Below are 20,658 nucleotides of genomic sequence, written 5' to 3'. Positions count from 1 at the left end.
CTCTCCTAAATTAGAGATGGGAGAAGCAGAGCGACGGGGTGGCCGGTACCTTTCCGGTAGAATTTCCTGCTAGGCTAGTGGTAACAAACCAGCGAATAACTTTTTTCCCCCTCTTTAAAGCCCCAAAGGAGGACATGATATGAATGTCTAATAACCCCAACAGAAAATTCCCTATCTCATTTGATATTTGGTGCTAGGCAGAAGCTAGCCTTCGTAAATAATATACAAAGTAAGAAACCTAATCCAGCCGGCTAGAATGTTTAATTCATCATTATGCGAACTAATTGGAAGGTGATTATATGGTAATTGCTCATTAGTGGTGTATATTTATCGCTGTACCTTATGTCAAGGCCATGGGAATTGTGTAGAGTCTGTTCTCTCATTTCAAGATCAGTTTCAGAAGCAGGCCGGATCAAGTGTGTGTGTGTGTGTGTGTGTGTGTGTGTGTGTGAGAGAGAGAGAGAGAGAGAGAGTTTCCTTTTTCCTGACGTCAGGTCCAGCCAAGTGCAATGGAGAGCTGAGCTATAAATATTAGCCGGTTTTCCCCAGGCAGGGAAGGGAAGGCTGGAAGGCCTGGGGCTGGGGCGGGTCACCCCCTCAAAAAAAAAAAAAGGCCCTTCGGGGGATCCTGACAGCGACTGAAACTGCTCCAACAAATACGTTGCAGTGGACATCAAGGATAAGACCCCTCTGCACTCGGAATGTTGATCAACACCGGCGCGAGAGAAAGGTTGCGGAGGGGAAGAGGCGAAAGGGAGCAGCCCAAGTGATGGGGGAGTTGGTTAGGAGGCGGATTCTCCTTCAGCCGCTAGAGATGGGGGGGGCAAAGATGGAGGAGGAATCGACGCCTGGGAAATCCTGTCTCTGATCGAACTGGAGCGTGCATGAGTGGGATGAGAACAGAGTGAAAGTGACTGGCCAGAGTCAGTGAATGAATGAAAATTATGTTAATTGTAATCATACAGCCAAAGAAGGGGAAGGTGTCAATGAAGAAATTATCTATCTATATATGGAAAGATTGGCTGCCGTGACTGAGAAACAGCTGGATGAGTGGAGATTCCTAAACTTTTAATGGAGAAGTCTCGTTAGTTTCAGGGGATCGCCTGCTTGCGGGTTAGAAGAGAAAATCCTGCAGTTAGAATATCAAGATGAGGACGTTGCCCGGTTTCCCCACACTGTTTTAACCCTTCCTTTAAAAATATGCCTTTAAAGCACTTTAAAGAACAGCCCAAGTCCCAGCGCTCAAATAAGGATGCTGTTCCGCAAACAGACGATGCCCAAAGAAGGTGGCAAAAGTCCGTGGATTTCTCCCCAAACAATGCTCAAATGCGCGTCAGGTGCTGATGTGGCGAAAGCCGCTCCCAGACCAGAGACTCGTCCGAGCCGTGTTGATTTGGAAAAGAAAAGGCTTTTGTGAGCTCATGGGTCAGCCAGGCACCTGCCGGCGTATTAAATTCAGGCGAGGCGTCAAATGACAGCCGCCTCTTTGACACTCTCCCCTCTGCACTTCAGGTTAGAATTTTCCAGGGTACCAGGCAGCACCCAGGTAAGCCAAGAGTTGCGTCCTGGGCCTACGGCGACCCTAAACCCACCTATTTACACGCATCGCTCCTTGATTTCGCTCCTATTCCTTTCCCAGAAGACTTCCGTGCATTCTTGGATTCGAAGCACATGGGAACCTCCCTCCCCCCCCCCCCGTCGTTTTCAGGGAAACTTGTTGTCAAGTATGCTCCGATCCTAGGTAGATTTATTCAACAGAAATCAAAGTAAGTCCGACAGCTTTTCCTCCCATTAATTTCAAGGGGGCTTGCCCGATCCTTCTAACCCACTTATGTCCTTGTTAAGCCCACATTCGTACCAGCGAACACGGTACGAATCCGGTTTAAGTCTCCGGAGGAAGCAAGCGCCTTTGATTAGCGCACGCTGTGACAATCAGTTTATGAAATCGGCTTAAGTGATTTGCAGATCGAGCTTCTAGGAACATTTATCGCTTCCTTGAACAGCTTTTACTTGAAAGCAGGCCCCCACTGGTGTAAGTGGAACTTCATTCCGTGGAAAGTGAGCTTGGAGAGATGGTCCACTTGGAACGCCCATCATAGGGAGACTTACCTCTGAGTAAAAGGTACATAGAAGAGGACTGCACGTTGTTCAATTTCCTGTTTCAGACTGAAGGGTGTCAAACTTCACTCCTCAAGCCACTTACGCCGAAGATATTGGGCATAAGCAAATGATTGACATCCCAGATCCTTTACACGTTAACCTGAAGGTAAACGCCAGGGATGTTCAAGAACTTTGCTGTCATTCCTCAGGTGGCGGTGAGAGACTTAACAGCGAGTTTAAGAAGCTCTGGAGTCCCAGCCAATCTAAAAGGGAGAATTAGTATATTGGCCAAAGCTGGAGGGGGTCCTGGGATCCGCTCTGTGCTGTTTGACATCTCGCTTCCCTGGCTCAAGCGCTAATCACAAAAGGCCAATTAAAAGCCCATTGCCTCCGATTAATCAGACCTTTCGCTTTCAAGTGCTGCTTCTCTTCCCTCCGCGCTGCGCTTTAATGGCTGAGAGCGTCCTAGCAGGACAAGCTCCGGCAAGGAGCGAGGTTATTGCTCGGGGTCACCAGGTCCTCTAAACTCCGACTTCCACGGCGCAGCGGGGGCTATTTGGAGAAGTAAATCAATTGATATATGATGAGCTCTAAGTAGTTATGAAACACTGGAGGGGAAAGAGGGGAGAGCGGCGGGGCTGGATCAATGGGATGGGCGCGGGAAGAGGCGAGCCGAGCTTCCCGTCTCATTTCCTAACCTCACGCCTAAGCGGTTCGCCTTTGGGGCTGGGGGCGAAGATCATTCATTACCCAGAGGTGACCGGCCAGCGCGCTCAGAGAAGCTGAGCGCTCGGGAGATGTCGGTCCAGCCTCTCTGCACACGCTGAGGAACATCTCGTTTACTTCCGAGAAAGCAGGCGGAAGGGGAACTGGAATGAAAGGAAGCCCCACTTTAGAATCCGGAGTCCACCCCCCTCCCCCCCCCCCCCACACACACACAAACGAATCTGGAGCCGACAGAGTAAAGCCTAAATCATCAGGGGCTCTCCGGAGTCCAAACCACAAAAGACTAGGGAACAAAGGTGTTTCCACACCGACGGCACCTTAAAGGGTACACTCCCATGAACACGTGTTAAGTGCAGGCATAGAATCGTTGGAAGGGACTCCGGGGTCATCACAGCATCATAGAATTGTGGTTTTGGAAGGGATCCAAGGCTCATCTAGTCCACCCTCCTGGAATGCAGGAATCTCAGCTAAAGCATCCATAACATATTGGGGCTCGAACTCACGATCTGAGAGAGTCTCCTGCTCTACCGACAGAGCTACCCCAGTCGTCTGAGCCTAGGCATGTGTACTAGGGAATAAGTCTGTTTGAATTGGGTGAGGCTTCGTCCGAGAGACCCGCGTATGCGTTGGTCTGCAGGCAGCTGAACTTCCAAGCACATACGGTTTTCCGGTCGGATCCCACTCTGACGTGCTCACCTCATAGCAAGGCATACCCAAATGAAAGGGAATCAGTCTGGGATCGCGATCCTAACCTCTGCCGCTCATTTCTGGATTTTATTTTTATTATAATCACAAGCATTCACATTCTTTGCCACAAAACCGGGCTCTGCCTTGGTTGTAGAGTTGCCATCTCCAGCCTCAATATCGCAAGACCGTCTCCAAGCTCAAGCAAGGGGACGCGGTCAGAGCAGGAAACTTTTAATCTCAGGGTTCGTGAGTTCGAGTCCCATGTTGGGCGAAAAGATTCCCGCTTCTAACTCTAAGATTCTATACTTCCTCAGATCCACGCGACTTACTCCCAGGTAAGCAAAGGTTTGCGCCACTGGGTTTAGGATCAGAGCGAGAACGGCAAAAGCTACTGATGGGAGTGGCCTCCGTGAGATCGCACCCAGGCCTGTGTACCCAGACGACCGAAAAATATCAAGGCAGTATCCGAGATGGGCAGCGCTGGAGTGGGTGTATATTTGAGCATGCGCACAGACCCCTGGAGAAAACCCGCCACTGGGGCCTCGCAATAGCCTTTGTATACATTGTTCCGTTTCTGCAGATATAGTTAACATCCAACCCGAGTTGGAAAATAATCGAAGTGGGAAACGCTCCATAATTCTCTCCATGCGCCCGTCCATTAGGCTGCAATCCTAAACATACTTAATAACAAGCCGCAATCCTAAACATGCATACTGCACATTGGGAGTGACTTCTGCAGAAATATGTATTCGGTTGCCCTGCTAGAAGTCAGTCCACTGGAATTAACCCGAACACTAGGGGAAGCAAGCCAGGAAGCGGAAGGTTCTGATCTTGCTTTCTCCTTGACATGCTAGTTGTCTACGTGCAGGGAGCGTTAGCTTTATCTGGAAGAGCATTTAGTCGCAAGGTACACAGGTTTACCACCTCTGGGAAAACTAGGCCAGAACTTGGGAAGAACTTCAGTCTCAAAAGACCAGTCTAACTGGAGTGACAACCTGCTCGGGCTCTTTTCACCCCAGTTAGACCTGTCTTCTGAGACTGAGGTTTGATTCCTGGCTGACCCCCCCCCCCCGAAGCCTGTTTAAAGCACTCCAAACTTCCTAGGAAGCGCGTGTGGAGGTGGCGGGGTGGAATTCTTGGTGAACCTCGCCCCACTTCCGAGTCTAGGCCTGACGTCCCAGGAGCAACCTCTTCTGGGTAAGAAGTTGACTGGTGCACGTTTGCGCCCCAGAACGAAACCGAACCAGATCAAAGCCCCCCCCCCCCCGCAATGCAACCAAGGCCTCCAGCCTTGGTTTGAACCTGCCCTGCAGACTGAACCTGCCCTGCAGACTGAAAAGGGGGCGCGCGGACCCGGCGACGGCGCAAGACACAGGTTTTTAAGAACACACATTCGGGACCGTGGCTTGGTGATCCGAAGTAAGACGAGAATTATCCTCACAGTATCACAAGCACGCACCACCGCCCCATTCAGAAGAGAACCACGCATGCGCACTCATTTCAACTTTTTTTTTTAAAGGAAAATCAGTGGGACGAGAAAGGAGACCTAAGGAAATAGAGGAGGGATGGAATGGGAGAGAGGTGAAAAAGCAAGGTGAGCCATAAGTGTCAACTGGAATAAAATATGGGGGGTGGCAGGTAAACCAGGCCATGCATAATCGATCACATGACGCAGTGCACAAACACTATTTGAATGGATCTGACAACTTCTGTTTCAGTGTATCTGAAGAAGTGTGCATGCACACGAAAGCTCATACCAAGAACTAACTTAGTTGGTCTTTAAGGTGCTACTGGAAGGAAAAAAAATTTTTTGTTTTGACTATGGCAGACCAACACGGCTACCTATCTGTAACTGGAACTATTTGAATGGGAATGCCCATCAACTCTGTGGGGGCCAGCCGCCACAAATATTTCATTGTGGGGGCTGAATCCCCCACGGCCCCTAGGAGTTGGCTCCTATGAGATGAGCTTAGTGGAAATGAAGCCCCATTTGGCTCAAGGGGTGTATAAACCGTCTGGAACTGGATTGGGCTGTTAGTGTTTGGGTGTGTATAAAGCAACGAGGGCTTAGCCCCCAGTTACATCAATGGAACCTATTTGCACGGCATTGGATCGCCCTTTGTAGGTCTGTGTGCGTCACGGAGAGGAACAAAAGCCAGGTGCGCTTCCTCGGGAGTAAGTCTTATTGAAAGGATTTATTAGTCAACCAAGTATTGGAGCGGGCTAAAAGAGAGAGGGCGAGAGGGAGGGCGAGAGACGGCAGAGCCAGGGAGAAAAGCATTTTCTAGACACCAGGAGTGAAGGCGACCGAAGTCGTTCCAGCACCTACTTTGGGAAAGCGCCCGGTCAGCCCCGTCGCGGTCCTCCTCCTCCTCCCCGCACCGCCTCCCCTAGCCTCCGTTTCCCGCTTCCCACCTCCGCCACTGTCACGTCCCCGACCTCGCTTTCCTCTCCCCCCCCCCGGAGTCCGGCCCATCGGGTCGCATCTTTTTTTGCGGAGGGGGGCGCAAAGTTGGTCCCCTCCCCGCCTTCGGACGCCAGCGCCGGGCGCAGCAGCCGCAGCGCGGCCTGCGTAATCCGGCCGCACTTTAAAAGAGATGAATTAATAAAGCAAATGAGGACTTAATATTTCCGAGCGTCCTGCTTCTTATGGAAACGGGGGCGGAGGGGGGTGGAGAGAGAGAGGGAGAGGGAGGGAGAGAGAGAGAGAGAAAAGTGCGCCCAAATTGTTTGCAGTGGATCAAGGCGAGCCGCCTTTTGCTTCACTTTCTTTATCTTAATTCCGACTTGAAAAGATATAATTATCTAGTTTGAACAGAGCTGCTATCAAATCCTTCTTTAGGCAGGAAAGGGGGAAGCTGGAGTGGGCTGCAGTGTTCTGAGCCGCTCGGTGGAGCCTGAGATAGCGAGTAATGAAGTTGTGGAGTCCTCAGATACAAAGGGCATTAACCTCATTAGCATGAAACCTTTTCTTCTAGCCATTGTGGGACTCTTTCAGACTCCTAATCCCCCCTATTTTCAAAGCTTGGTTTGTAATAAAGCTTTTAGGGGTTTCCCTCCCCCCCCCAAAGCTAATAGCATTCTCTGAAGATTTTATTGCTGTTACGCTACATAGGACGCTTAATATATATTTTTTTCTTCTTCTCCCCTTTCCTTCAATCTCCTCTCTCTCCCCCCTTTTTTTGCGGTTTAAGGGAAGAAAGAGGGGGAATTTATTTATCCGAAGCGAGAAGCTCCTGCATCTCGCAGAGGGGGGAAAATAAGCTGTTCCCCCCAAAAAATTTTTTTAAAAGATCAAGATAGGAAACCATTTCGAGGACTAAAGCCTAAGAAGATGGGTAATGTGTGGAGAGGTTTTTTAAAAAAATGAAATGAAATGAAACAATTGTTTATTTTATAGCAGGGAATATTTTTTTAAGGTGCTAAAGAAATCAAACTCCCGTGGCCCGATTTTATTGGAAGAGGCGTTTTAAAAGGGAGAGACAGAGAGAGAAGGAGGAGGAGAGGAAAGGCTGGGGGAGGGGAAAGAATGAGAGATGGAGGAGGAGGAGGAGGAGGAGAAAGGAAAGAGAAAGGCGAAGAGAAGTTTACCTTAGGAGTTTGGCTCCTAGATGTGGAGTGGGAAACGGCGGGGTTGAAGGGACAGAAGAGGGAATTTCTCCCAGGGCACCTTCTCTTTCTCACTGCTCTCTGGGTGGAAAGTCACCCATTAGGATCGAAAGGAGAAACAAAGAACGGTCATTATAATTATTATGATTAATCATCATCATTGTTTTTTAAAGGCCTAAAAAAGAAAAGAACCCGACCCGGACCTTTTAAACCTAATTTCCATAGCGCCATATACTGGACAAGCACGTGCGCGGAATGCCTAATCTGAACTTTCAAGGCAGGATGCTGAACAAAGCTGGTATTTTCGCGACGCATTGTAACTTCGCCTTATCACAGTGTAAAGGGTAGTCAGATTGTCCTAAATTATGTCCAACTAGCCCCCCTGGATCCACGGATTAAGAGATTAAAGGAGACCACTGGGCAATGGCTCCTCTTTCCCCTTCATATTCCTGGTATGATAATTGCCTAAACTGATTTGCACTTCGACAAAAAAGTCTTTGTAGCTGGAACACTGCAGACGAGGTTTGCGCTGTCAATGGAAAGAAAACTGATTAATGCAGCCTATCAGGCTAAGGAGCAAATGAAGCATGAATTAATTTTTTTGTTGGGGGGTGGAGGGGGAAAAAACCAACAACCTGGGGCACCCCCAGAAAGCCAGCTAGCTTCCTCAAGGATTAGGGGAAACTTTTTACCCTTTTCTTTTTCAAGTTGGCAACCCTCCCTTCCCCTTCCTATGTCCCCACCTCGCTCTCTCTCGGAAAGTATAAACATTAATACGACAAGGAAACAAATAAAAATCCAAACAGCTTCTCCTACTCCCAAGGAATACTTGCAAGCCCGCTACAGCTGTGGAACGCCTCGTTTTAGACTTGCTTCTAAAGCCTCGTCCTACGCTTATCCTAAAAACATGCCAGAAGCAGCGCAATCCTATCCGCGTCTACTCAACAGTAAGCCCCACTGAGTCAGACCGGGGACGCATTCTCAAGTTAAGTGAGTGTAAAGCTGCAGGAAGTTCGGGTGGAATTGAAAAGAGTTTACTTGCGTGTGTTGGAGGCCAAGTTAAAAAGAAGAAACGGAACCGCGATGCCAGGTTTTAAAGAAAGAAAAATGACCAAATGAGCTCTATACTCGGAAATATATACGGAAGTAAATTCGCGTTGATTCAAGTGGAGCCTCCGATTTAACGAAGCTGTCCTTGACTAATAGGTACCTGGACTCGCCAGCAGAGCGATCAACAAGCCAGTGTTAGAGAGTATTTGGATTTCTACCGCAACTAAAACAGCAGCTATGCAAACGCGCCCACGAAGGAGAGCCCATTTATTTCCAGGAAAGATTACTTCCGATTACTGTGATTTGATAGGAGTACAATCACGGGGCCCTTTCACACACACACACACACACACACACACACACACACACACAACACAACACAAACAAACCCGCGTTTGCCACCGCGTAGGCGCTGCACAGTCAGGGCAGGCAGCTAATTCTGACTTTCTGGTGCCTGCACGTGCATGGCACACGAATTCACACCCACACGTTTTCGTGAAATCCATAATTCATTTTTAGATGCACACTTAGAATTTAGTTGGGCCGGTTCTGACATACTGTAGAAAAAGTCCTCCGTTTGGTCTGGGAACGGTTTGGGGGAGGAATGCGTTTGATGGTCAGGATGAGGAGATCTCTACTGGGCTTCCCTGTTATTCAAACGTCTCCTGAGGGGTGGGCTGCCTGTTGCTAGCATCAAATCAAGGTCATCGGGTCTATGGGCCAGCAGAGAAGAGATAAGTGGCAGGGACTTAACCTTTCCGAAGGGAAAAACTGTGCTTAAAGTTGTTAGGCCATATTGATAAATCTTTATTGACAAAATATTGACATTGAGATACTTCTTGGAAGTATATAGTGTGTTAGAATTCTAACAAATTAAACACAAAAAACACAAAAATATTTACATTCTGGTAAAGAAGACATTAAGGAAACATTTGTCATTTTTAGTAGCTCTATAATCTTGGATCATCAACATCAGTGCTTGAAATTTGTCCCCAATGAAAACGGGCCTGGGTCGAAATGATTTCTACAGAGGGATCTGCAAGATCCCTTGCTCCTTCTGAAGTCCTGCGGGAGTTTAAGTACAAACTCCCATCCAAGGAGGAGGGGGATTAAAAGGAGGAATCGAAGTTTTAGAATGTGGGGACTAGTTTCTTTAAATCTCTCTTTTTATTATTGTCTGTTTTTGCAGCGAAAGTTCCCTTCCCCACCCCTCCACCCTCAACAACCCATCCCCTTTTTTCTTCTTCAAAGGTTATATCCATTGGGGGGAGGGGGAAGCAAAAACAAAATTAAAAAAATAAAATAAAAAATTAGAATTTGTTACCGCTACTTCATTGAGTTTTCACAACCACGTTGACGCCAGAAGTTATCATAAAAAGGTTTACAGACTGCACAGTTTCTCGTAAAATAAATTTAAAAAGCACACAGAACCTGTCTCTGAGGAGGGGAGGGGGGGAGCGCAGTTCATGTCTGACTTTAGGGACCATTAAAAAAAAAAGGCCCTACCCCCCTCCTTCTTCCCCCTCCCTCGAGGTTTTTGAAATTTTTAAAAAGAAAGCATGCAGTTCAAGTTTCTCTGAAACAGGTGTGTCGATTTTGGCTGGGTATGGGATCCTCTCTCCTAAAAGCCTGGGAGACACTCAGAATCATCATTAATAAGAACAAAATCCCTCGTCAACTGCAAAGTGTCCCGGTACGGTTGCGTGTGTATGCGATCCCTTTAAAAATTTGGAGCGATCTGAGTTCGAATGGCGAGAAACGGAATATTGGTCAATCACCTCGTCTTGGTGGTTTGGCTTTGATTGACAGATTCCCCTCCCCCCTTCTCTTTTTTGCGCTTAAAACAAAATTGTACCAATGCAGGACCAGCCAAGGCCCCCACCCTTGATGGACTGACTTCTGGGCTGGCTTAAACTGGCCGGCCGGCTCTCGCCCCCTCTCAAACTGCCCCTCTCTAAAACAGAAACAAAAACAAACAAAAACAGAAAAACAGAAAAACGAGAATCGCCTGGTGGGATCCAGCCGCTTTGCTGTCCCTCGCCCTGGCCGCGCCACTCACTTTCCTGCGGTTGTCGCGAGCCTTTAACACTTGAGTTGTTCGTGGGAAAGTCTGTTAAGTGCCAGCCGGGAGTTTTGCCGCCGCCGCCGCCGCTTCGTCGTCGTCGTCTTTTTATTATTACTATTATTGTGTGTGTTTTTAAAGTGGGAGATGATTTAATCGTCCGACGTGACGTCGATCTCCTCCGGGCTGGCTTGTTTGGTGGCGATCCTCCACCGGTTAATATGATGAGTCCCCTTTTTCTTCTGTTGGGAGTCCGAGCCTTCCTCTTCCAACTTCTGCCGCTTGAACTTTGTCCTTCGGTTCTGAAACCAAACTTTTACCTGCAGAAAGGGAAACAACACAGGCAGGGCTGTCAGCTCCCGGGCGGCGGATGTGCGCGGCCTAAGGGTCTCTCGCTCACTCACTCACTTACACTCACACACACACTGGGCGGTTTCTGCACCTTTACCGGGTCCACTGCAGAAAGAGAATAAGCCTCGCTTCGGAAACAGGCCTCCTGTCTTCAGCTGAGGGTTTACACCAGGTAGACATGTCTGTCTCGGGTAAAATGAACACAGCATAGCAGCAGTGGGACATTCTCGCTCTAGCAGCACCCACTAACCCGACTACAACGACCCTGTGCGCGTGAACTCAGTAGGGGTTATTGTGATGATTATTTAATGTATTTGCATCCCGTCTTTTTTCTCCGCGAGCAGGAATTCAAGGCGGGTTACAACAGTTAAAATCTTCATTCTAAAACGCAAAGCGCGAAGACAAACTAATTGCTTCTGAGTAATTAGGCACAAGGTCGGGTTTGAAATCGATTTAAATAATAAAAAAAAGTATTTAGGTCAGGCACTCCAAGTTTCCTAATTTCCCCTCCCTGACTTCGATACCTTCTCCTTGGAAATGCCATGTGGCCACGCAGTGCGATCCTATGGCTGTTCGCTTGGAAGGGGCCGGGCTGTGTTTAGTCTGCTGTTAAGCAATCGCGTGGACTAAACACAGCTCTGTTCAGATTCGGAGAATCCTCTGGCTATAGCGGGACTGGAGGAGATATGGCGTTTCTCGCCTGTTTTGCATGCTTACTGGGAAGTAAACGCCATATAAATTAATGGGACTTCCTGTTGCTTAGACAGACAATGCCCGGATCAAAGGCAATCTCGTTGACTTCACGGGAGCTCACCTCCTGCCTCGCCTAGGACTCAGTTAAGCCGCAGTAATTGGGGTTTTAAGACTAATCCCCCACTTTGAGCGCAGCCCTTGGAAATGCGCCCCCACTGATTTCAACTTAGGACTGCAGCTTTTCACCCCGATTCTGAACTCATTTGTGGCATTACATTCCATATGAAATCAATAAGGGTTCACGTCCCAGGAAAAAAACAACAACAACAAATCGTTTAGGATCATCGTGCCGATGGATTGAAAATCCAAGCATCTCGCTTCAGCTCCACTGTGGATCGCACTGGGGGAACTGGATTTTGAAATTCAGTGTAAAGAAGTGACTACAGTGGAGATCTGGCCGCAAGCCTTTACTCCCAAGCAGAGGCTACAGCTATGGCGATCCTCTCTTTTTGCACGCGGTGGCCCCGTCGCGCTGAGAGCCGGAAGTGTAACTATGGAGACGCGAAGGCGGGGCACGGCCCAGACAAGGAGCCTCTCCCTTTTCCCTCCCCAGGTGCAGGCAGCCCTCGTGTGCAGAGGTTTACACGCGATCTGGAACCCCAGAAGATCCTGCCGGTGTCTCCGCCGTGGATGTATTTTCGCTCAACTCAGGAGAACACCGAGTCTATGCTCATCCACTTACTTACTCCAGAGTAATCATAAGAGCCCATCCTAATGCCTGGGGGATCTGCAACTTATAGGCAGCGCACGTCTGATCTTCCTTATAACCCCGGTCAACTGCAGGCCCAAAGGCTGCGCTCGGAAACAAGTCCCCTAGCCTTAAAAAGTTATTTTACTGCCATATAAGTTCGCTTGTTTACTGTATAGCCTTACATTCCGATCCTAAATAAGTTTGCTTGGAAACGAGCCCCGTAGATTCAGCCAGACTGACTTCCATTGTGAGCAGAAATTGAGATCGCCTCACTGGGCAATCCGTGCCCATTCCCATATGCACGCAGGTCTCTATCTCTATATACAGCCCTCTAATTTACACCGTCTGCCTGGCTTTAGAAAGACGCTGTGCATGTGACCTACTAGCAGAAAGGACAATATTTTGTGGCGTCCCGTCCCATCCCTCGTCCCCCCGCATCTGTATGTGTGTGATCTGCCACTCTGTGGCAGTCAGGTCTGCACGATGCTCCTATACATATATGCATTACAATGTACACTTTTTCTGCAGATGTGAACCCATTCGCCCATACTATCTGCTACAGATGTGTTTTAGAAACACCGCACGTACTCCGACTCGCTTTGCTCTCACACGTGTACAGTATTCCGTGCACCTATGAATGGTGCGTGTGTGAATCCCGTGTCCCGGTCTCGCCTCTCAAGCTCACGTATTTCCTCTCCAGGCAGCTCTCTCTTGATACTCGTGTCAACTGCACTTTGCATTACAAACGGTGGGATTGAGAAGGACACAGAGAGTTCTAAGGGCATTTCCCCCTTCCCCGCCCTCAAATATTAATCGCATCGGCAGCCATTCGAAATCAAGCAATTAACCAAACCGAGATGGTTGCATTTTTTAAATCTTCACCACCACTTATCTCATAACCGGTTTTATATAAATCTAACGTCCGTATTTATAAACTCATGGCTGTAAAACTCTTCTTTCAGCCTGGTCTTTAAAACCTACAGTATGGATATATTTTCCTAAGGAGCTGAACCCGGTTTCAGGTTTTAAAGGTGGAGGAGGGGGGAACTATTCAACCTTAATTAAATATAATAAAAGGGGGAAGCTGAAGAGCTGCGTTAATTAAGTAGGAGGTTCGAATTTTGCCTGCTCTAAATCGACGTGTCTTTTGTACCCCGAGCCTGCCTGCCTCATCATCAAAGGGGCAAGAAGAACATATTTCCCGGTGATGCTTCGGTGACAGCGGCCCGGGTTGCAAGCCATATGGGGAAGTCCTTCAAGTATCTCGGGGAAGGGGGTGGGAAGAAGGGAGAAGGGAAGCCCCCTACGAATTTGCTTTGGCTCGCCTAAATCTGAATTAAACATAACCAGCTGACCCTGTCAGTCATTTAATTGCAGATCTTATTGATCCCGAAATTATCTCCAAAGAGAGAGGGACACACACATACACACACACACACACGATCCTCGTTGCTGCCAAAGGTAAACACGGTTCGGCTTTTTTTTTTTAAAGCACTTTCTGCTCTGATTCGGCCTGAAAATGCCTGATAAAGACGCTGCCCGTAAAGGGAGGGGAGGACGTAAATCCGAAAACGGGACCATTTTAATAAGCTCCTTTAACCCGCTTCGCTGCCCCTTCAGAAGCCCTTCGCTGCCAGACGCCCCCCACCCTTCCCTCTCCCCACATCTCGGCCGCATTTTCATATTCTTAAAAAAAAAAAAAAAAAGCCTCCCATTTAAAATAGCTGAGCGGGGGATATACAAGGGCGAGTTTAATTCGCTTTTCAGTTTGCTAATTGAAGGGGACGACGGTTCATTTCTCCACGCCTGGTCTCCAAAGGGGCGCTCGTTTTGTCGGGGGCTGGAGGCCTGACACCGCCACAATAGACCCCGACCAGCTTCGGAATCAAGCGGGACAAAGACCACCTTAAATACGGCCTTTGCCAGTGGAAATCAGGCTGTGACCAGGCCCTTGTTCGGCGAACCTCATCAAAGGGGCGACCCATTTACTGGGGGTTTTGTTAGGGGAGACATCTTTAAAACAAAAGGCCCGGCCCTCTTTAAGGCACCCCCAAAGAAAGGCAGGAAAAGGGGACGGGGGGGGAGAGAGAGAGAGAATGAGGAGGGGGGCCCCGAAAGTGTTACAACTTAATCCGACCAAAGAACGTTACTGTTTACTGGGAACTTTGAACTAAGCTGCGCCTATTTTTCCTTCTTCTCTGCCTCGCTCCCCCCTCTTCGCTTCCTTGAAACGCAGAGTCCCGGAGAGAACATTCCTTTCGAAATAGCCCCGGCGTCTTGGAAAGAGAGAAAAGCGTTTGGAAAAGGCCATCGAACTTCTGTTAAGGGAGGAGAGCAGTAACAAAAGCCTCTGAAAATCGAGATATTTGAAAGGGGGGGGAGAGGCCAGAGAAGGAGCCCCTCAAGCAAACAAACAAACAGAAAAGAAGAACGACGGCATGCATCCTAAACAAAAAACCCGAGCAGCCAAACCAACCATCTGGTTTGAAACGTACGCACATATATACAGCAAGGCAGCTGGGCAGTCGAACAGATTAATTTGATCTGATCTCTCGCGCGCACACACTGCAAGGTTCACACAATTGATCTTTCTGCCTGGCACACTCTCCAAGAAACGAGCGCAAGTCTCATCTGGGCGACTGTCAAACAACGCCATTCTTCCCATCGCCGGATCGCCCTCCGCACCAGCTTTTTGATGTGTTCTCCTCCCCCCTCCCCAAACCTTATCATTCTATTTCACTGGCACAATTTGCTGGAGGGTCAGCGGGACATACGCCGTTGGCAGGGAAGGGCTTCAAAAAAGAAAAGGGGAGAGACAACGACCAATATTGCCAGCCCCCGGGAAATAAACCGTCCGGTCCGCAGCACACTTAAAGACGGGGGTTTTAAAGCGGTTTTGTTGCTCTGATGCAAAATGCAGGGGTTTTTTGGGGCGTCCAGTTAACACGCAAAGAACCTTACGGCTAACACGGTTGTTGGGGCATAAGCTCTCCTGGACTCAAGCCCGCTTCATCAAATTGAACACGTGAGTGTGTGTAGATATATATTTATCACACATTTAAAATGCGTGCTATTTAACGTCGGGCTGGGTCAATAGAACGTCACTAGAAAGTATTCGAAACACTTTCGCTCAGAGTCTACTTCTACCGAAATGGAAGCGAAATGTATTCAAGTTGGGACTGTGAAAGGGTTTCATTATTGTTACTTTGGTGTAAATGGGGGAATGGATTAAACTATATGGAGGGACCGACCATAGCGGAGTTAACTGTATGGAGGAACCTACTTTCAATTTCAGAAGTAAACAAGGCGGGGGGGGGGGGAGAGAGAGAGAACTCCCAACTTTCCGCTTGAGGTCTCTCTGTCTATAGTTTGAAATCGTTTAAATCCTACATTCAGGAAAAAAGACACAACGAACAGCACCCATTTCCCAAACCAAGTCTGCTCCTCGAACAACAAAGCAAACGCTCCCTTTGCACTGCGTAGCTTCACAAACTATAAAACCAAACCAAACCAAAAATCGATTGGATAGTTCTCAGCGATAAACACACATTAAATATTTCAAAACTCCTGATTTTCTTTAATTAAATGGAGTTCAATTTAGAAATGCAATTTATTTCTCCACCTTCAAATTTGACCCTGGATAATCCCAACGGTATGATCCGGAAGCTATTTAAACCGAACTACCTTGATAGAAGATGATAAAAATCTTGTTCATGCCGCTGGGGCGAAATATCCTGTTACTTTGGCTTAAACAGGTAGCCTCTAGATCTACAGTAATAATAATTGACATAACATACATTTTTCTAATACAGTAACAATACCAATAATACTCCACGAGCTTTCTGAAACAAAACAAAACAAATCTTTGGAAAAAGATCCAGAATGTTTTTGTGATGGGGAGGAAAGAAAGATTCGCGGCAGCCAACACACAGGGACAGAGTTTAGAATTCCCACGTTAGCCTACACCTCTATCTTCTTACACGCGAACCTGGCTTCTCCCGCCCCCCGCAGCCCTTGCAAACTCAACCCAGGGCGGTGGGGGTTTGTTCAGAGGCCCAGGCCTTGTCTTTGAGCGCGCGCCGGAGCGGCCGGCCGGGTAGAGACGCTCCTCCTGCACCTCACCTGAGTTTCTGTGAGACTGAGGCTGTGCGCCAGTTGCTTCCTCTCTGCCCCTACGACGTAGTGATTTTTCTCAAAAGCGTGCTCCAGTCTCAGTAACTGGGAAGGGGAAAAGGCGGTGCGGATCCGTTTGGGCTTCCTGGCTAGTGCATTGTGCAAGAGGAAACTCTCCGGGCTGGTTTCATTGCCTGGATCGCGAGACACAAAAAAAAAAGACATTCATGAGCCAAGCAAGCCAACTTATTAGCATTTTGCATCTCTAATCGAAGGTGGAGGGGAGGGGGGACCTTGAAGCGGAAAGTCTTCCCATTATTTTAAACCTTTCTCTCTTTGGCACCTTTGCTTGGAAGTGATTTCCCTACTTAACATGTGCTTAAATTCTCACCCAGCAGACTGACTTTTTTTGGGGGGGGGGAGGGAAGGAGAGAGGGAGAGAGACAAAAGGTGCAGACCCTGCAAGATCAGAACGAAACTAACATTCACTCAGAGAATGTCTCCCAGGGAAGAAAGCGACGGAGAGGAAACGCCAATTGGTCGGCTTCATATATCTTTAAAAAAACCAAAACTCTGGGTATTTGAAGGAACGCGTGGGGAGGGGGAGGTTAGGTGTGCAAGGGGGAGGGGGGACAGCTGACTTCCGATTAAGGGGGAAAGAGTCCCCTCAATACAAGAAAGCAACTAATTATTTCACAAGGAAATTAATCTCGCCAACATTCAGCGAGCTAAGGAGAAGAATTCGCAACCATCTTCTAGGAAACCCCAATTTCGAAAAATGGCACCCCCCTCTCTTCCTTCAAGGAGTTTCCTACCATCCTATTCTGACACCGCCTTTTACATGCAGGTAGTTACTTAAAAATAAAATAAAAATCCGCACAAGAATCATCTTTTCGAAGACCTGCACCAGGTATAAAGTCGCCACCTTCGACTGCCTTGAAAACTTCCCGCAGGAAGAGCTGCTTTGGCGAACATCTGACAAAGCAAAAAGAACCAGACTCGTCCTTTTAAATGGGGATGGGGGCTGAAAATGGGAGAAGAGGAGGGCGGGGGCTCTCTTTCCAGTGCCCACAGAGCCGCCGCGTTTGTCATCTGTCAATTGCTGGAATAGTTTCATCGCCAGGCTTTTTTGCAGATACACCCTCCATCCCCACAATCGCTCTACCTATTTTTGCGCCTCGGTCGTTTCATCCGACGCCGGGCCACAATAACAAGGCAGGCAAACCCCTCCTTTGCGATGGAGCCTCCTTCAGAAAGCTGCTCGCGACAGCGGGGGAAATGACTGGGTGAACGAAACCCCTCATTTCCCACCGAGAGGTTATAACGATAATACTAATAACCCTGATCGACTCTCTCCCTCCCTCCCTCCCCTCCGTCCCCTATCTTGGAAACCATTCCATTTCAAAAGAGGTGTTTGCATGGATTCCCAACCCCTTTGGTTACTCCTTATTGCACTTTGTAAAATTAATTGATTTTGGGGGGAACTTAGCAAGGAAGTTAATAAGACTAGTGGGATACAAACAAACGCGGTTTCTGGGTCTCCAGAAGCTCCAGGTCTTAGCAGGACAAATACCCCACAGTTAAAAGGCAGGTAGGAGGGTCTCCTTTGACTGAGTGAGGGCCACACTTCCTTATCACCCTTCAAACTCGTTTTTATAACGTTTGGCCTCCCGAAGACAAACGGCTTGTGCTCTCTCTCTTTCTTTCTCTCTGCTGAATTGGGGGGGGGGGCACACGAAAGCAATATTCTAGCCCTGCCCGTTTGTGCTCTCTCTCTTGTTTGTTTGCGCGTGTAAACCATGGAAAAGTGAAAGGAAGAAAGTTGTTTCTGTACGAAATCCTTTTCCAACTCTTTCCTTGTTTTCGTTATTCTTTTTTTCTGGAAGATGGTCGGGGTGGGCTTATGGGAGATGCAAAAAAAAAAAAATATTGGGAAAATATTCCAGCGCGATCCCTTTTAAAACAAAAACCACTGAGAATTTAGGAGTCATTGACTTCAAACTGAGCGTTCTTCCCCAGTAAAGTTTCACTGGAGCGTGAACGAGATGGCAGCTGCGGAAGTGCCTTGGAATGGCTATCGGTTTTGTTCCCAAGAAATAAAAGGGGAGCCCGTTTTTCTTTTTAAAAAATTAAACCATCATTAACTCTGCAATTTAGCCTTGTTTTGGGCTATCTTGGGAGCCTCTCAAAGAAAGCTCTTTGACTTGACTCCACATTTCTCTGCTGAAGTTGACTTTGGTTGGGAGGTTAAAAGGATAAATTTACCTGCGAGGTTTTTCTTTAAATCATTTTAAAGTCATAGAAAGAATCGTTTCTGCCCCGCCCACTCCTGCCTTTAGTATTATCAACCCCCTTTGCCCCCACTGTCTCTCTACCTGCCTTTCAGCTCTTATTTTTCTCGCAAGACCTTCGGTTGCTAATTCACTGGAGGGGGGTTGTGCTCTTGAACTCACTCTTTAGGGAAGATCTGGTTTTTAAAAAAAGTTTCAAGGAAAGGGCTGCTGAGACCGACTCATTCCTGAAGCCCCTCCATAACGATCCTCCTGAAGGGGATCAGGGAGACTGCGGAGGGAATCCATTAGACCAAACTGAGGGAGGGTTACACTGTCTTCCCCTTGATCCCAACCCTTCCTATTCTGCAGCGACAATCGCTCAAGTTAACAACATTCTAAAAAGGAGCACAAACTCGAATTCGCTTCCTCTGCAAATAGTCGCCTTTGCAACGGAACTAAGAGGTTCAGAATTTCTTCCCCCTCCCCCAGCCCCACACAGACACCCCTCCACGCCCATCCTCGACTCTCTTTTCGTTGCGTCGCCTAGACAAACGGCCTTTGGAAAACGAGACGTTTCCTTTCCCGTTTTCTCTGCCTTGGTCGGAGAGATTTCTGCACTTTTCCGGGTCTTCCCGACCCCTTCCCCTCCCTCCAATATGTGCAATAGGAAATCCAGCAGCTGAGGGGGGTGGGGTGGAGAGGGAGGCAACCCCCTCCGTCCGGCCCTTACCTTGGAACCGATGGCCCAGATATCTGTATCGGTGTATTAGCCAAGGGTAGAAAGTAGAGGGGTCCCTTTGCTGCGACGCAAAGAGCGGGTGCGGGGAGTGCGAGGCCGGCAGCGGATGCGCGGCCAGGGCGTGAGGCGGAGGCACCGGGTGCACCGGGACGGCGGCCGGATTGGGCGGGTGCGAGACGGCCTCTGCGAAGACCAAGTCCGGGTTGGAGTAGACGCCGCGGCCGCCCGAGTGGAAGCCGTTGAGGAAAGGGTTCATGGGACTTGCGTTGGCATAGCTCAGCGCCGCCGGCCGGATGGGATCCTCGGCGCGGGAGGCGGGCAACGCAGGGCTGTCTTTGGCCACCAGAGACTCGATGGTGAAGCAGCGCTTCGGCGCCGGTTGAAACATCCTGGCGGCCAAGCGCCCGGCACCGGGGCCTCCGGGCGGCGGGCGCGCCCTCCGCTGCGCCCGCGGCTCCTCCTCGGAGGCGTCGAGGTCCGGCAGAGACGATCGGGGCGCCGGGCCCGCCTAGATCCAGAGTCTGGCAGCCAGGCAGCCGCCCGCGGTGGCAGCGGCAGCAGCAAGAGAGCCGTGCGGCCACATGGAGAGGCGAGCGCCCTGCAAAGCTCTGCGCTCACTTCATCCGCCCGACAGGAAAGCGAAGTGGGGAAGAGAAAAAGTTGCTGGGCGAAGTTCTGCCTTTCTTCTTTTTGCCCCCTTCTCCTCCTCCGCCTCCTCCTCCCTTCCCTCCCGCACCTCCGTCTTGTCCTTTTTTGTGCAGCGCCCAAGGCGGCCCCGGCGAGGTCCAGCGGCAATCCAGCGAGAACGAGGCGAGAGCGCGAGCGAGAGAGCGAGCGAGCTTGCGATCGGGTCCCTTTGCCCAAAGTGGTGCAAACGATTTGTTAGTTCATGAGCCTAATTAGTGCCGAGGATCACATAAACAGCTTCCTCTGAAGCCTGGTAAATGGCTTGATGATTGGTCGCTATTACTCGCCCGGAGGTGGAAGGGGGAGACTCTTTAAAGTGCGTCAGAGGGGAGAGGCGAACTTGTGGCCGGCGCGATCCTGGAGGGATGGATCCGGGCCCGGACTGGAATGGACTCCACCGTTCTGTGCCGGGCGAGAACGGGAAGGAAAGGGGGGGGGTGAAAGTCACGAGAGAGAAGAGAGAGGGGGAAAGTGAGAGAGAGAGACGCAGCAGACGTAGCAGACGCAGCCTGCCAGAGGTCCCACCCGTGTGAGCGGAGTCGAAATCCCTCCAGGATGCAGGTAGGAGCGTGGGAGGTTTCACAACTTTGACGAGCGGGGGGGAGGGAGCGGGGGAGGAGGAGGAGGAGGAGGAAGAGGAAGAAGACGACGACTCTTCCTTGGGGTTCAACACCAAGCTCGCTCGCCGGAGCTGGCGAGGAAATCTGGCTTTCCCCAAACAGCCCAACTGGAGAATTGTGGCGAGGATTTTCTCTCGGTGCTGGAAGTGGTGGCAGATGTCTACCGCCCGCTCTCCTCTCCTTCTCCCAGCGCCTTT

At 49.3% G+C, this 20,658-nt stretch overlaps 1 protein-coding gene and 1 long non-coding RNA gene across 2 annotated transcripts; one reads left to right on the top strand and one right to left on the bottom strand.

Annotated features, from left to right (window-relative positions):
- Positions 1-1,190: 1,190 nt before the first annotated feature.
- LOC310763902 lies at positions 1,191-4,226 on the top strand. The gene is made up of 3 exons (XR_014548902.1): positions 1,191-1,546; positions 3,828-4,078; positions 4,117-4,226. It is a non-coding gene; the product is annotated as an uncharacterized lncRNA (long non-coding RNA).
- Positions 4,227-8,955: 4,729 nt separating this feature from the next.
- EMX2 (empty spiracles homeobox 2) lies at positions 8,956-20,370 on the bottom strand. Its single transcript, XM_083616755.1, has 3 exons — positions 19,146-20,370; positions 16,152-16,336; positions 8,956-10,554 (listed from the first exon to the last, which is right to left on the bottom strand). Exons 1-3 carry the CDS (start codon positions 19,540-19,542, stop codon positions 10,387-10,389), a joined length of 750 nt encoding a protein of 249 aa, XP_083472881.1. The 5' UTR covers positions 19,543-20,370; the 3' UTR covers positions 8,956-10,386.
- Positions 20,371-20,658: the final 288 nt, after the last annotated feature.

This window comes from Podarcis filfolensis, assembly GCF_964270895.1.
Source record: "Podarcis filfolensis genome assembly, chromosome: 5".
NCBI lineage: Eukaryota > Metazoa > Chordata > Lepidosauria > Squamata > Lacertidae > Podarcis > Podarcis filfolensis.
Note: the sequence above shows the minus strand (reverse complement) of the source record. Positions and strands in the feature narration are given on the sequence as shown.